Source organism: Hyposmocoma kahamanoa, unplaced genomic scaffold, assembly GCF_003589595.1.
Source record: "Hyposmocoma kahamanoa isolate Upper Pololo Valley unplaced genomic scaffold, ASM358959v1 65, whole genome shotgun sequence".
Taxonomy (NCBI): Eukaryota; Metazoa; Arthropoda; class Insecta; order Lepidoptera; family Cosmopterigidae; genus Hyposmocoma; species Hyposmocoma kahamanoa.
In genome coordinates this window covers 1,510,542-1,525,503 of record NW_020653853.1, presented here as the reverse complement: position 1 = coordinate 1,525,503, position 14,962 = coordinate 1,510,542, and the positions used below count along the sequence as shown (strand labels likewise).

Below are 14,962 nucleotides of genomic sequence, written 5' to 3'. Positions count from 1 at the left end.
TATATAATCCCGTTAAATTAACCAAGTCGTCACTAATACCTACTTATTAGACCTACCTAATCTCGTTGTCTAACTCTAATATGATTCCCGCCGCAGGGCTTCAGGGTAACGTCAATCTTGAACTGTACTTTCTCCACTTCCGACTCAACCACGAACTCCCTTATGATATACGCTAGCAATGTCTTCAATAATGACATGGCGTATCTTCTTCCTGTAAGGAATTCCATACTGTCAAGACGTCAGCGTATAAAATCATATCAGAGTAGGCTTGTAGTTCGTTCGGTTAAATGAACTAATTCGGTCTTTTAGTTCCTTAGTTCAGTGGGATCTGGGAATTGGAAGGCAATAGGAACCGTTGCGGCCTTTGATGGATACGGAATATAAATATCCGTACGAATGATTTGTACATTTAAATAGGAATGTTTTATTGTTTTCCCTCTTTACTATTTTATTATTGCCTTTATTATATTATATTTTATATTTACAAATTTTATAGTTACCAGGCTGAGATCCCAGGTTCGATTCCCGGGCCGGGAGAAATGTTTGTATGGCCTACATTTATTTCTCTCGTGAGTTTGGGTGTAGTTTGTGGTTGTCTATGTGTGTGTCCATGGCACCCGCGACACAATCCATTCCCTAGTGCGGGGCTATGTTGAGTGTGTGCGTTATTTATTATTTATTATTATTATTTTAATGACACGAGCTGGCAAAGGTTCAATCGTGCATCTCACTTGAACTTGTTGAAATTATCTCTTTCGCTTCATCGAGATGAAGCGATGGCGAGCCTGGCGTCTGTGAACTGAAAGAACTAAAAAGACAGGTGAACTAATAAGATCTCTTCGCGTCTGTGGCTCCGCAAACAGGTCCCATTCCGACTGAACTAAAAAGACAGGTGAACTAAAAAGACCGTGGCACAAGGAACTAGTTCGTTTCGGTCAGTATGAGGAACACATTCCTAATGCTTCATGAACTACTCAAGCCCATATCAGAGTCAGTATTATAAGAGCATATGCACACGGCGTATTTTATACGCGCCAATGACGCGCGTTTCACGTTTTATTTCACTGTTGTGAATCGATTCAAACGCGCGCATACATCGCGTTGCAAGCAAGAAACTTGTACACTCACTGAAGTTTACAATTAGAATTTCATACAGTGGCTTCATTTCAAAAAATAACTGAAATTAAGAAACAAAACTAAAATTCATTCATTATCTTATGAAAATTACTACGTACGCGTGACTACAGCGTGTCTGCAGCGCGTATACGCGCAGATGACGCACGTGTACAGCGCGTAAACACGCTTCATCGGCGCGTATAAAATACACCGTGCGCATAGTACTAAGGATCTTTATTTCCTTGCGTGGCAGATGATTTGAAGCATGCTTTCATCGATCAGTTAGAACTGGTTTGCGCTGGACTGGAAACCCGTGCCTTGGACAGCACAACTGGGAAGTGGGCTGTTCAAAGGCTTTTACGACATCCACGAAAAGATTCGAGGGTTTATTGAAGAAGAAAAACACTCACCAATACACGACCTCTTTCCGTAACTAAAAGCAAGTAAGCCCGCAGCATTTGATGTGGACAATCCATTCGACAGCCAGCGTTCAGGTCTGAATTGATCGGCGTCTGAGCCCCACTGCTTCTTGGATCTTCCTGCTGCCCAGATGTTCGCAATACAGCTTACACCCTTTGGGATTGTGCATGATTCTAAAAGATATTAAAATTGATATTAGTTATAACAATAACAATATAGGATATTTTGAAAACATGAAGATGTTGAAGCTCTTAAAAGTAATATACACATACAGAGTAAACAAAATATTTTAGCTGAAAAACATACTTACAATTATATGGACGTCGGGTCCGCGCTAAAAAGTGTCCGAACTTATAGGGCGTTAAAATCGTATACAGAGCGTCATTCACGCTTTAGTCTTCGTTTGTTCGACTAACAGCGAAGCAAGCAAAATTAGACAGTACTGCGATGACATTACAATTTAAATTCAACGTTTTAGCTTTTTCATATTCCTTTACATGTCACTACGTTTAAATAGGTTGACTTGGGACATTTTTTTCATGGTTTTTGTATTAGACCCGTCGTCCATTTATTTGTAAGTCAATTGTTTCAATCATAGATTTCAATTTATGGAATAGCACTTACTGATCTGTAAGTCCTTATCTGCATCCCTCGCAACGGCTGGTATAGGAGGATATAGTCTCAAGGTCTCACAGATAACAGCGTCTAGGTAATCCATACGTTGAAGATCGTCTTTCTCCATTGGACGTTTACTGTCGCCAAATATTGCTTTTAGTCTGAAATATTGTTAATTTAAATTATTATGTGAATCAATAGGTTTCGATTCGGTTTCCATATGTATACAGGCTGTCGTAGTAATTAAGAGTGGATCATATTCGGTAGATTAAACTTTTGAAATTAAGTTTGTTTCACCACCGCAATATTCATTTCTTTTTTTGTGAATTTACTCCACGAGTTTGTAAAAAAAAAATTAATTCGATCCGGCTGGTTTCGAACCAACGTCTCCTAGCAAACTGTGCCAGACGCTATGCCAACTAAGCCACGGAACGAACCTCATGGACCTCACGAATTTTTCCATTTGCTTGTTGCAAATCTTTGTGTCTTTTTGTTTTTTAACGACTTTTTCTTCGTAGCGCCATCTGTGAGAAATCTATGAAAGTTTTTCCTCACTCAGCGAGGTACCTTTACAGCTACCAGCCGCTGACTTGAGATGTCACTTTAATAATTGTAATTAAGTTTTATTTAATGTCTGTGGTGAAAAAAAGAAAAACGAAAAAAATTTTTTTTTTAAATTAACGGAATGCCCTAAACCTGTCTCTACTTATTTTTTTATGAAGTTTCATTTCTGGTTCAATAACGTGACCGACACAAACGGCTTTTGTTGTGAATAGAAAAAAACATCACAATTAGGTATTGTAACTTAGCAGCGGTAGAGGTCCTTGTGGAAGAGCTCGTCCAGGCAAGTACTGCCACCATAAATATTTCTGTCGCCAAGCAGTAATGTTAATATTAACTGTGTTTGAGTTGTGAACGGTAAGGGAGCTAGTGAATTTTTTCATAATATCAAGTGACGGGACAAACAAGTCGTCTAAGCTACTCGCCTGTCCATAACAATTGCAGTGCCACTCAAGACCTTTAAATCGCTAAGATCTGAGGGGCACTGCAACTGCGCCCATCACCCTACGACATAAGTTGACAAGCCCCATGTGCCTGCAATTTCACCAGCACCCTTACCTTACAAGCACATGGGACTTGTCAACGTAATATGTCTCAGGATGACGAGCACTATGACACTACACTTCAGATTTTTGCGATTTAAAGCTCCTGCAACTACTATACATCACTTGCTTAGTATCATGCCACGGGGACCGCAGAGCATCACAGACCCCAGGTAGGTTCCGAGTCGCTGTGTGCTGTGCGTGTGAGCATATTGTGACGCGAAGCGTGAACGCTGTTGTTACCTATGACATCATCAACCTGTACATCCGTTGCTCGTCAAGAAAATCATATACAACTTACTCAGCAAACAGTTTCTCCTGAATGCCAGGATTCGAGCCAATGATGAGTAAAGCCATAGAACTAGTGAGTGCTGCCGTTTCTTGACCACCCAGAATGATCGTGTTCACCTCATCCATGATCTGCTTCTCAGTTAATGTATGATCCACCTCATTCGTGTCAAGTAAAATGTCAAGGAACGTTTTGAATTTCGTTCTGCCGTTGTCTATAAATCACACAAATGTACTTATACACTCGAAAAGAAATTTGGTGCATTTGTAGAACATGGCTTACCTGAAGTTTCTTTACGTAAATCGACATTCTTTCTTAATTCTTCGCGTTCTTTCTTACGTGTTTTTATTATCTGAAATTTAAAGTCAAAACACTTGGGTTAATGTCAAGGTCCCAATCACGTAAAATATGGTCATCCTGTCTAGTGTCTGTAGGTTAATTTGAATTTGTTGTTACTTCTAGACCTTGAAGAGTTGGTATTGATTGTTGACGTCAATGTTAAAATCAATGTTAATGAAGAAACTTTCCCAATCCCCGGCTATGAGTGCGTGCGTCATTTATTTATTTTGTAGGTGACCCAATAAAAATACCGACCTCATAAGTTCGTAGAATTACATCTACTTATTTTCCAAGTTTTATTGAAATCGGTTACCGGAAAGTGCGCGAAACCGGATTCATCCCTTAGTTTGCCACCCTTAGAGGTGGAATTTCAAATTTAAATAGGACTGCTACTGAGATACCCTCTTTCCAACAAAAAAATAATCATCAAAATCATTGCCGGAGTTATCGCATGACGTACATACAAAAAGAAACAATCCAATTGCGAAACCTCCTCCTTATTCGAAGTCGGTTGTAAAAAACGACATTTTGGCTAAACTATTTTATTTTGTACTCACCGCATTAGCAACATTATGCAGAATAGCAATGGAAGACTGCATTTCCTTATGCGAGGTAGAGAACCGGTACAAGAAGTCTATGTGGTAAAATATGTTCTTGAGACGTTTCACCAACGATTCTAGCGTTCTATTGAAGGCGTGATAGTATCTAGCTGTTACGATACCACCTTCTGTAACAGGCACGCCCAGCGCCGTTTCTGTAAGGGACATACTTCATTGAGGTTAGGTCGTGTTGAATTAGTAATTATTACGTCGCACTGTTAATACAATACTGTATTAACTCAAAAAGTGGACTTTCTCAGATTCGATGGAAAACGAATTACTCACTTCCCGCAAAAAAACAATAAAAATTATGTATATGTTATAGTTTATTATAGACTAAGTGTCTATATCCCAAATATATTTGAAAATAAAATGGAAAAAATAATTACATATTTTTGAATAAGGATTATTTTGGCCAGAACTAGCTCACGTTTCGTTTCTGACAATATTCTACCAACGTTTTTTTTGTTGACGTGTAGAGAATCAAATTTTATGTTCAGTAATGATATAATATTAAATTTCACATATTTTGAGTTACAACACTATTGTATTAGCAATGCGACATGTCAGAATTTCCAATTTTCTAAACCCATAACCTTTTGAATTTGAAACAAAGTATAACAAATGCGTTTCTTAATTTTTTTTTATAACGCACACATCACACAATAAATAAATATCGTACACACTCATATGTCATACTCGTACTCGACACACACAATGACAATCACAAATTACACACAAACTCACAAAAGAAACAAATGCAGGTCATACAAATATTTATCTCGGCCTGGGAATCGAACTCGGGACCGGGACAGACCAAAGTGGTAACCATTCGGCCACCGAGGCAGTTAAAGAAAGATTTAACATTTTGTAAAAATATTACTTTAAGAAAAGCTCACCAAGGTCGTATGTTACATGAATTGAGTAACTCTAAAAAAGGGCATAGTTATGAATGTAACACGCAGCGCCACTAAACTGGATTAAATAGATGAATAAGTTAACCATTGCATTGTAACTCAAAAATCGACTCATCCAAAGAACAGAGTCCGATGTGATAAAGCGAAAATAGGATAAATATGTACATAACCTCGTCATGCAAAATAAGGCTAATCGATAGGCGTTTTCAGAATTTTTATATCGTATTTCGTTTCGGAAATATAAAATCGAACACTGGTCAATCTGATACCCACAGCGAAGAACAACGAACGAAATGTACAAGGTCCAATAAGCAGCCTTGCACATAGGTCTTTGTTCTACGGATGAGTCGAAATGTTATCAAACATCAAAAATATAACGGAGGTGCTCTAGGGCAATATGAAAAGTCACAAAATATCCCTCAATATCGATCCTAATAGAATCCATTACATACGACAGATAGACTCCAGTGTAGTGTATGCCAAATATTTGTCCAATACATCGAAGGGCTCGCCACCTTCCGTTTTAAGTTTCTCGACCAGTCTGGCCGCCTGCGCATTGAACAAGTCTTGATAACCTTCGACAATGTTGCTTGTGAATGTGCCTGCTAGTTTTTTAATATTTTTCTTCCATATTGAACCTTAAAATTACAAATAATATGAGTAACTTTTATACATATGCGAAATTAGCTTACCTATTTAAAATAATATCAGCGCCGAGTACTAAAAAACTGACCTCAAAAGTTTGTGAAATTACATCTATTTGCCAAGTTTTATTGAAACCGGATTCATCCTCTAGTTTGCCACCCTTAGAAGTGGAATATTTTCGTCAATATATCATCAATATTAAAGTAACCTCTTTCCAACAAAAAAAGAATCACCAAAATCGGTTCACAAATACCGAAGTTATCACGTAACATGCATACAAAAAAAACAGTCGAATTGAAAACCGGCTAAAAAGGCCGTATGTCAATCGCCAAACAATTAAACAATTACACAAAATAAATTGTCTTTATCGAGTTCTTAGGTTTTCGCGATTGTTACACATAGGAAATGAAACTATTTTTCCGCATTTAAATCGCGTTTGAAATTAAAAAACATCCTAATTTCAACAGGGAAGATGGTTTCTCCGTACCACCAGTTTGGGATCCAGTATTTCCTCTAATGAAAAATCCCAAACAGACATAATACTGCAGTACTAATTAATATGTTTTAGTTTATTCTAATTTCTATTAATAATTAATAATAAATTGAACTTAATAAAAATTCATTCGATAAAATAATTTGTAAAACTTAATATAGCGTAAATTGGAATGTTTTCTTTGTAAAATTAAAAATAAGGTATTTAATTAATAACTATTGTAACTATAGTGAAAAAATAGGGTGGTTTGCATCAATATTAGACATAACTGGTTAAAGACTGTACCACCTCAGTTAACCGTGACCATGGGACCTGTAAAGGGCCCGAAACGTCGGCTTGTTTGAAAAAACAAATATACACGATTTAAATCCGGAAAAATAGTTTCATTTCCTATAAATTGTCTTTCTTAGGTTGACGAACACAGTAAGGGCAATGTTTACATATTACCAAGTGACGAGACGAACAAGTCATCCGTGTGCACGGTATGGTAAGCGACATACCTGTCATAACAATTACAGTGCCAGTCAGAGCTTTAACTCACAAAGATTTGAGGGGCACTGCCACTGCGCCCGTTACCCTGGGACATAAGTTAACAAGTCCCAGCCTGTAACTTCACCATCACCCCTACCCTTCGAAACCGAGGTACGGTGGCAGTACTTCCCTGGACGAATTTTCACCAGGATGTCGTAGTCTTTATGCGAAACCATTCGGAAGATGACTTTGTATCCGAGAAGTAACCTTCTTTGTACAGATACCTACCAAGTTGTATCTATACTAACAGGTGTCCGCAACTTCGTCTGCGTAGATAAAGTACTTCAAGTAACCTACTATACATATCTCTCATTTGGGGTTTTTCCCATATGATTCCCTAAAACCGATCCCCTGAGGGATCCATTTTATTTCATGTTATTTTCTATTCTCAAAAATAAATATAAAAATTTTATTTCTACCTGATACTCTGGTACTCACAAGTTTAGTTTTGGTATGTCATGTGGTACGGTCAACAAGAAAATGTATTCGAGGGTTGTACCATGTTTTATTTAGTTTATTAGAAATGAACAACATTAACTATACTTTAATGATCAAGGTTTATAACCCTTTGTTATTTTCTTAAATTCCACATGAAACTGGTTTTTTGTTACTTGTGATTTGCGATATGTCAATATTAATGACTTGTCACAAAAAAAAATACTGTCTGTGATAATTATAGCATTTGATCACAATTGATAAATAAATGAATATTTGATTTCAAAACTTCTTTTTCTGTACTGACTGTATTCACCTTACAAATACAATGAGGAGACCCGTTGGGTGTCGTAAAATATAAAGGGGATCAGTTGGGATTTCAAATGGGCGGTGGATCAGTTTAGGGGATCATTTGGGAATAACCCATTTCCAGGATTTATTTTCGTGACAAAAAGTAGCCCTTTCCTAGGTCCCATCTATCTCTATACTAAAATTTGTCAAGATCAGCGGTTTGGACGTAAAAACGTAACAAACAATGTTACTTTCGCGTTTATAATATTAGTTTGAATTGGATACATAAGGTGAAATAAAACGAAAACTTACTAGGTGCAGTCACGAGGCCATATCCAACCCAAGGTTGACCGAATTTGTAATAATACGGCTTGTCTATATACGCTGTATTTACTGCTTTTATATCATCGAGATCTTTTAATACTGTAAACAGGAGAAAGAAATGAGAATTTACAAAATTTTCTAATTATATTAGTTTATGTGACTGTTACATAATGAAAGGCATTAAAACACGAATATGGGTTTTAAACAGCGCACGAGTGTTTTAATGCTTAATTAGGTATGTACAGTTAAATACGCTGCTTTTCTAAACACATAGTATAAGCTCTCTATGGTGTGTTAAAACAACAAAACAAACTAAATGGCGGCAAAATAAAAACTTTTCTCACGCACGTCACGTAGCTGTAGTTTTTTTTTTAATTCATAGACAAACAAGAGTATGCTCCAACTATTATATCGTTCGATACCAAATAACTTGTGAGATTTGTCAAAATTGTTCGTTATTGACATTTCATTTCGAATAAAACTCCGTCTCGACTGATATTAGAATTGAGGTCGAATCAAATTGTTTTGTTTTTCGGAGATGTTCGAAATTTTAATGTAACAATAAAATCGAATTTGATGTTAATACCTAGCAATAATAACATAGGTAAGAAATTTGTTCTGGTCGTAATTTGCGGTTATAGAATACATCATAGAGGGTTTATGATATGTGTATAAATAAAATTTATTGCATTATTATGTGGTACAGAAAAAGGTATTAAAGTTATTACATAATCCAACACAAATCCTCTAAGGGCACTGCAACTTATCAAACTTTATTAAGTACGTTATCTATAATTTTAAGAATAATTCCTTCGATCCGGTTGGATTCGAACCAACAATGTCTTCAGCAATAATTATATAATTTCACAAAAATAATTGAATATCATGTTTTTTATAAAATATAAGTGCGCATTTGACCTCCATCTCACCTGATGGAAAGTGACCATGAGGTCGAAGATGTAGCATGTATGCACACCTAAATAATGCCTATTCGCTCTCGTCTTGAAAAAGTTTCAGTTATAGTGTTCGAGGAACAAGTTCGCAGGCAGGGAATTCCACACCCTAGCCAAAGAACAAAAAGTAACAAGAATGCACACTCTCCGTCCCTCCCTAGCTTTACATACCGCAACACGCCCCGCACATTGACGGTCACATTGACTGAACGGCTAAAAGGCTGTCGGCGAGCCGTTATCTAAGACGCTAAGACGGCTTTGATATTTGAATATAGTTTTCATTTATTCATTACGAAACTTGTACGTATACGTACGTATTATAAATACAGATTTATTGTATCATTATAATGAGATGTAAATTAGTAGACAAGGGTTCTCGAATTTTCAATTTATATTGCATTATAATAGTGAATATAATAGATAATGATGAAGTTGGACACGCAATTTCAAATACCTTAGTTACGTTATTTAAAAGTAACTGTACAAAATATAAAATTTTAGGTGCTTTGAAAATTTTTTGTTTTTTAATAAACCTTCAGGGTTATTCTAGTATTACCTAATAAACATGTGTAATTATTAGGATTGTATTAATAGAATTATAGATAACAGATTCGTGTTAGAAGTTTCGCTATGTTGCCGCTCTGACCACGTACGAGAAAGTGATTGGTAACCCTGCCACTTCACACACACATTTGCGCGTGTGCAGATAGCGCCTTGTTGATAGTTGTACGGAGTGTCCGGGGTGTGCCTATGTGTGCCCTGGCCGCTCGCCATGTAAATGTGGAAGTGAAACGCTTCGTTCGAATCCTAGGAATGTCCACAACATAGGGGTGGAACCCCAGCCCACGTGTAGTCCCCAGATGATGGAAAGGGAAAGACGGGATCAAATTATGCAATTCCACCATAGTAGTAAAACATTGTGATATTCAACAAACTTCATGTTACGTTATCTGTTTATATATTTATCGATTTATAATAAAAAAAATCCTCTATACATTGACTTACAAATAAATGGACGACGGGTCTAATACAAAAACCACGAAAAAAATGTCCCAAGTCAACCTATTCGAAATTTAAATTGTAATGTCATCGCAGTATCGCGCTGTCAGTCGAACAAATGAAGACTAAAGCGGAGTTTGGCGCTCTGTATACGATTTTAGCGCCTTACGTGCGGACACTTTTTAGCGCGGACCCGACGTCCATATAATTGTAAGTCAATGCCTCTATATTATAAAAACAGTTCGATAATAAGAATCTTTTTAATTTAAGTATTTGATAATATTATGTTCATTTAATTATTAATACAAAGATCGAACACTCAGAAAAAATCCTTCGATCGTCGACGTCTTTTAGCATACGTCCACGACACTATATTATAGAGAATTATAACAAACTAGTAGGTAATTTCACATAAAAATAATTGAATATCAATTCAATGAAAATTTCAATACAAGGAATAGCGACATCTCTAGCCGGGGCTGGTAGCTATAAAGCTATCTAATTGGGTGACGATATATCATAGATTTCTCTAAACGGCTACGGCTAAAAAGTCGTTGAAAAACCAAATACAAAGATACAACGCAAGCACATAGAAAAATTCGTGAGGTCCGCTGGTTCGTTGCGTAACTTAGTTGGTATAGCGTCTGTCACGGTATGCTAGAAGACGCCGTCGACGTTCGAATCCGGCCGGATCGAAGGAATTTTTCCTGAGTTTTCAATCTTTGTATTAATAATTATAACAAACTAGTGGAGTAATTTCACTTAAAAATAATTGAATATCAATTCAGTAAAAATTTAAACTATATACTTTTCCATACTTTTTATTGAGAAAAGTATTTTATTATAAACTAACACACAACCCTAGTCTGGTAGTAACCGTGAGAAGAGCTCTAAAACTCAATATCATCGATAGTGCCATCGACATGGCATTGTATACTTAATACGTGGTTACCGGAAAACCAGTCACACCATGAACAAGATAAACACTTAGGCACTCGATAATAAACAGTTACAATGCAAATAATGAACTGAATGTACAAAACGTGCTAGGAGTATGCAAAATCTGTATAATTATTTCAAATTGCCGCACGGTTGGCAAGTACAATCTAATCACAAAGTGTCGATAGTACATTTACAGAGAATTAACTTTCATTTACAACCTTTAAATTAGTCGCTTATATAAGCGCCAATATTTATTATTTCAGACTAGATATTTTATGACAATAATAATAATAAGAGGCGAGAATATAAAATAGATATAATCGTAATATCACAGCTAAAAAGCTGTGAAAAATAAAGATATTAATAATAATAATATTGCATTATTTTCTCCAAAAAATACAAACGACAAATATAATAAGTATCTTAGTAATTTTCGAACAGTATTTTGTAGGAGCTGGTGCTTGCTATAAGTTTGACACCTGTGTTACAAGCACCAGACACCAACACTTGCAAATGAGACATATATTCTAAATATATATTTGTATGTGAAGGATGTAAGTGTGCGCGTACTCAACAAGTTTATTTTTTACGACGTGCCCAAGTTTCAAGTCCCACCATTTATGTTACATAAATAAACAAATTAACTATCAACACAACGTTGCAAGTGTTTTTTAACATAAAAGTCTATGCGCTTAAACGTTTTGTCAAGTTTCAAACTAAAAAGCGTTTAAATGAACGTCTAAAGATGCGCGCTTTTTTTAAAAGCTACAACATTTAAACATTTATAAAAATAAGCAGTTTTTCCCATCTTTACGATGATGTGTAATAAACCTGCATCACCAACAACCCTAGTATATACAGAGAATCATAAACGGTACAACAACAAGTCTAGCAGCAGCTGAACCCAGAATCACCAGTAAATTAAGTAGTAAATGCACATAACTTACCGAGAACGGGTTGAGGGCCAACCCATACTAAAAAGGGTTTGTCTGTCTCTTCCATTATATTTGTAATGTCGATCAACATTTGGAAGAAATCTGTAAATATAATGCAGTTTTTCAGATTTATTGAGTTACTTTTACAAACGTTCATAACGTTTCTCTATCTTCCAATGGGGTAGGCAGAGAATGGGATCTCCATTGCGCCTTGGCTTCCTCCATTTGCATCAATGTCACGTTTTATCTCATTTGGTTTTTGTTAGGCTCAAAGAACGAAAATGCTCATAGAGCGACTTTGAAATATTATAAAAATAACCAATACGCGTTGTGATTGTGACTAACTCAAAAAGTCCTCAATTCGAAATTCGCATTATGACTCTCATGATATTTCACCACTACGTTTTGTGGATATTGAGTTTAGTTTGTGTTCATACGTGAATGTCATTTCCGAATGAGAACATCCGTGCGCTAGTCAAGGCTAGTAAAATAAACATATTTTATGGTAAATTAATACATTAATGACTACAAATTAGTGTTTGATAGCTGACATAGTGCTAGTGAAAAAGTTTATAAAAAAAACGTTAAGTATGACAAATTAAGTTACACACTTTTGTTCGAATCTCACCGCACCAGTGCAACAGAACAAGATCCGTCAGTTTTTTTAAATATCAAATGTCGGGTCGTGCTAGTGAAACTACACACCTGTCCATAACAGTTACAATCCGTCTCCGAGCTTTAAATTGCAAAGCTCCGAGAGGTACCTCTGCGCCTGTCTCCCTGAGACATATGTTGACAAGTCCCATATAATATCACCAGCACCCTTACCCTTCAAAACCGGTACGCAGAAATAGGTAAGGTGGCTGTGCTTCCCAGGACGAACTCTTTCACAAGGAGCTCTATTGCTACTTAAACTATGTAGTTTGATGTGCTGGCATCTGTACATTTATCAAACCGAATATGTTGTTTGTCTGCATGAACTGCACTAGTGTTTCTGCCTTAGCGGCAATTTTACGTAGTACTTTTTCTTCTGATAAGTTTTAAGTTTTGTGAATAGAAAATTGTTCACTAAAGGGCTATATATGCAATTGACATATGCTGGCTACTTTAAAAAAAAGAGTTCTTTCGAAAACATATATAACTCAAACACATAAGGCAAAAAAAATCACTTCAAAAGTCCTTGTGGATATTTCTCGTGATTTTTTTTTTTGGTTGTTGTGAAGTTGAATATCCATCAATTTCTGGATCCCAATGTAGTAGACAAATTGATTGGAAATAGTCAACCCTACCTCCTTATTTCGTTTTGACCCACAAACCCACACATATTAGATAAATTAGATATGAGAAGCCCTTTATGAAAGAGGAGTTTGACCGATGCTTCCAAGGCCGACTACCTGACACCCACGTTGCGTCACACGTAGCAGACAATACGTGTCAATAATTAGTCTGTAGTGTTATATTTTATTGTTATCTATGTTAGTCTATATTGTACGTATTTATTAGTCAATGTAACTTGAATATAAATAAATAAAATAAAAATTTAATAGCATTGACCACTTTGGTAATCATCTTTCTAGACACTTTCCTAAGAAGAGAACCCGAGTACCCGACAATTGTGTATAAATTGATTGATGAAAAAATTGAAATAAAAACAACAGTAAATATTAATAATACATACGACCGCCATCCCCAAGGATCTGGTGCGCGTTGCCGATGAACGGTAGCGTCGGGTATTGCGGCAAGTGACCGAGCATCTTGCGCGTGCGGCGGCCCTGGAGCCACACCAGTGCGCACGCGCATAGCATCGCCACCGAGCTCAGGGTTAACCATAGATACATCTGTAAGTCCCATATTAACAATTAACGTAACTCATATTTATCTTCGAATTTTTTTAATCGAATCGAGTTTCTCAATTCGACTGCTTTTTGTTTTTTTCTGTATGTTAACTATTTATGAACCGATTTCGATGATTTTTTTATTGGAAAGAGGATACCTCAATATTGGTCCTATTTAAATTTGAAGAAAATATTCCTTATCGAAGGGTAACAAACTAGGGGATGAATCCACGCACTCTCCGGTAACCGATTTCAATAAAACTTGGCAAATAGATGTGATTCCACGAACTTTTGAGGTCTTTTTTTTAATAAAAACAGTTTCAATTACGAATTACTGTTTCTGCGTTTCTTTCTTCCGAAGGTAGAGTTGGTGTGGTTGTTTGGCACATCATTATTATTATTTATTTTTTAGAACAAAACTGTAATTTTTTTAGGAAATGAAACTATTTTTCCGGATTTAAATCGCGTATATTTGTTTTTTCAAACAAACCGACATTCAGTCAACCGTGATCATGGGACCTGAAACGATCATTTCCTATGTGTAACAATCGCGAAAACCTAAGAACTCGATATGTAATTTTTTTCGTAATTGATGCTATTTTATTGGGCTGCACAATTTTAAGTTTATAAATCTGCTTGAGTGTTTACATAAAAATTTTAAATATTACACTATTATTGTATACAATAATTTTATTATATTATAAATAAACAATAAATAAAGAAACCTGTAAGGGGCCCGAAACGTTAATAAGGCCCTTTGCAGGTTTCATGCTCATGGCTTTATGAAGTCGGTTAAATATTTAGTTCTTCGTCAATTGTGGACCGATTTTGAAAATTATTTTTTTATTCGAAAGAGTATACTCTCGAGGTGGTCCCATTATCACTCAGTCAGAATCTGATTATGGGACCCCATGGAAATCCTCAAATTATATAGACATGTACAGTGTATTCGCCGATTTCTCAGTCAATTGTGAACCGATTTTGAAAATTCTATTTTTGTTTGAAAGAGGTGCTCCTATTGTCACCAGGTCAGTCTCTGATGAGGGGATCCCTTGGAAATCGAAATCCTCAGTTATATACCCATGTACAGTACGTTCATCGATTTCTCCGTTAATTGCGGACCGATTTAGATTTTTTTTTTTTGTTTGAAAGGTTGTACTCCCGAGGTTTTTCCATTGTCA

At 36.1% G+C, this 14,962-nt stretch overlaps 1 protein-coding gene across 1 annotated transcript; it reads right to left on the bottom strand.

Annotated features, from left to right (window-relative positions):
• Positions 1–56: 56 nt before the first annotated feature.
• On the bottom strand, positions 57–13,756 carry LOC113231472 (cytochrome P450 4V2-like). Its single transcript, XM_026465800.1, has 10 exons — positions 13,625–13,756; positions 11,959–12,048; positions 8,106–8,216; positions 5,851–6,036; positions 4,440–4,636; positions 3,826–3,895; positions 3,556–3,757; positions 2,161–2,312; positions 1,527–1,709; positions 57–211 (listed from the first exon to the last, which is right to left on the bottom strand). The coding sequence occupies exons 1-10, from the start codon at positions 13,749–13,751 to the stop codon at positions 57–59; spliced, it is 1,473 nt and encodes a 490-aa protein (XP_026321585.1). The 5' UTR covers positions 13,752–13,756.
• Between the last annotated feature and the right edge of the window lie 1,206 nt (positions 13,757–14,962).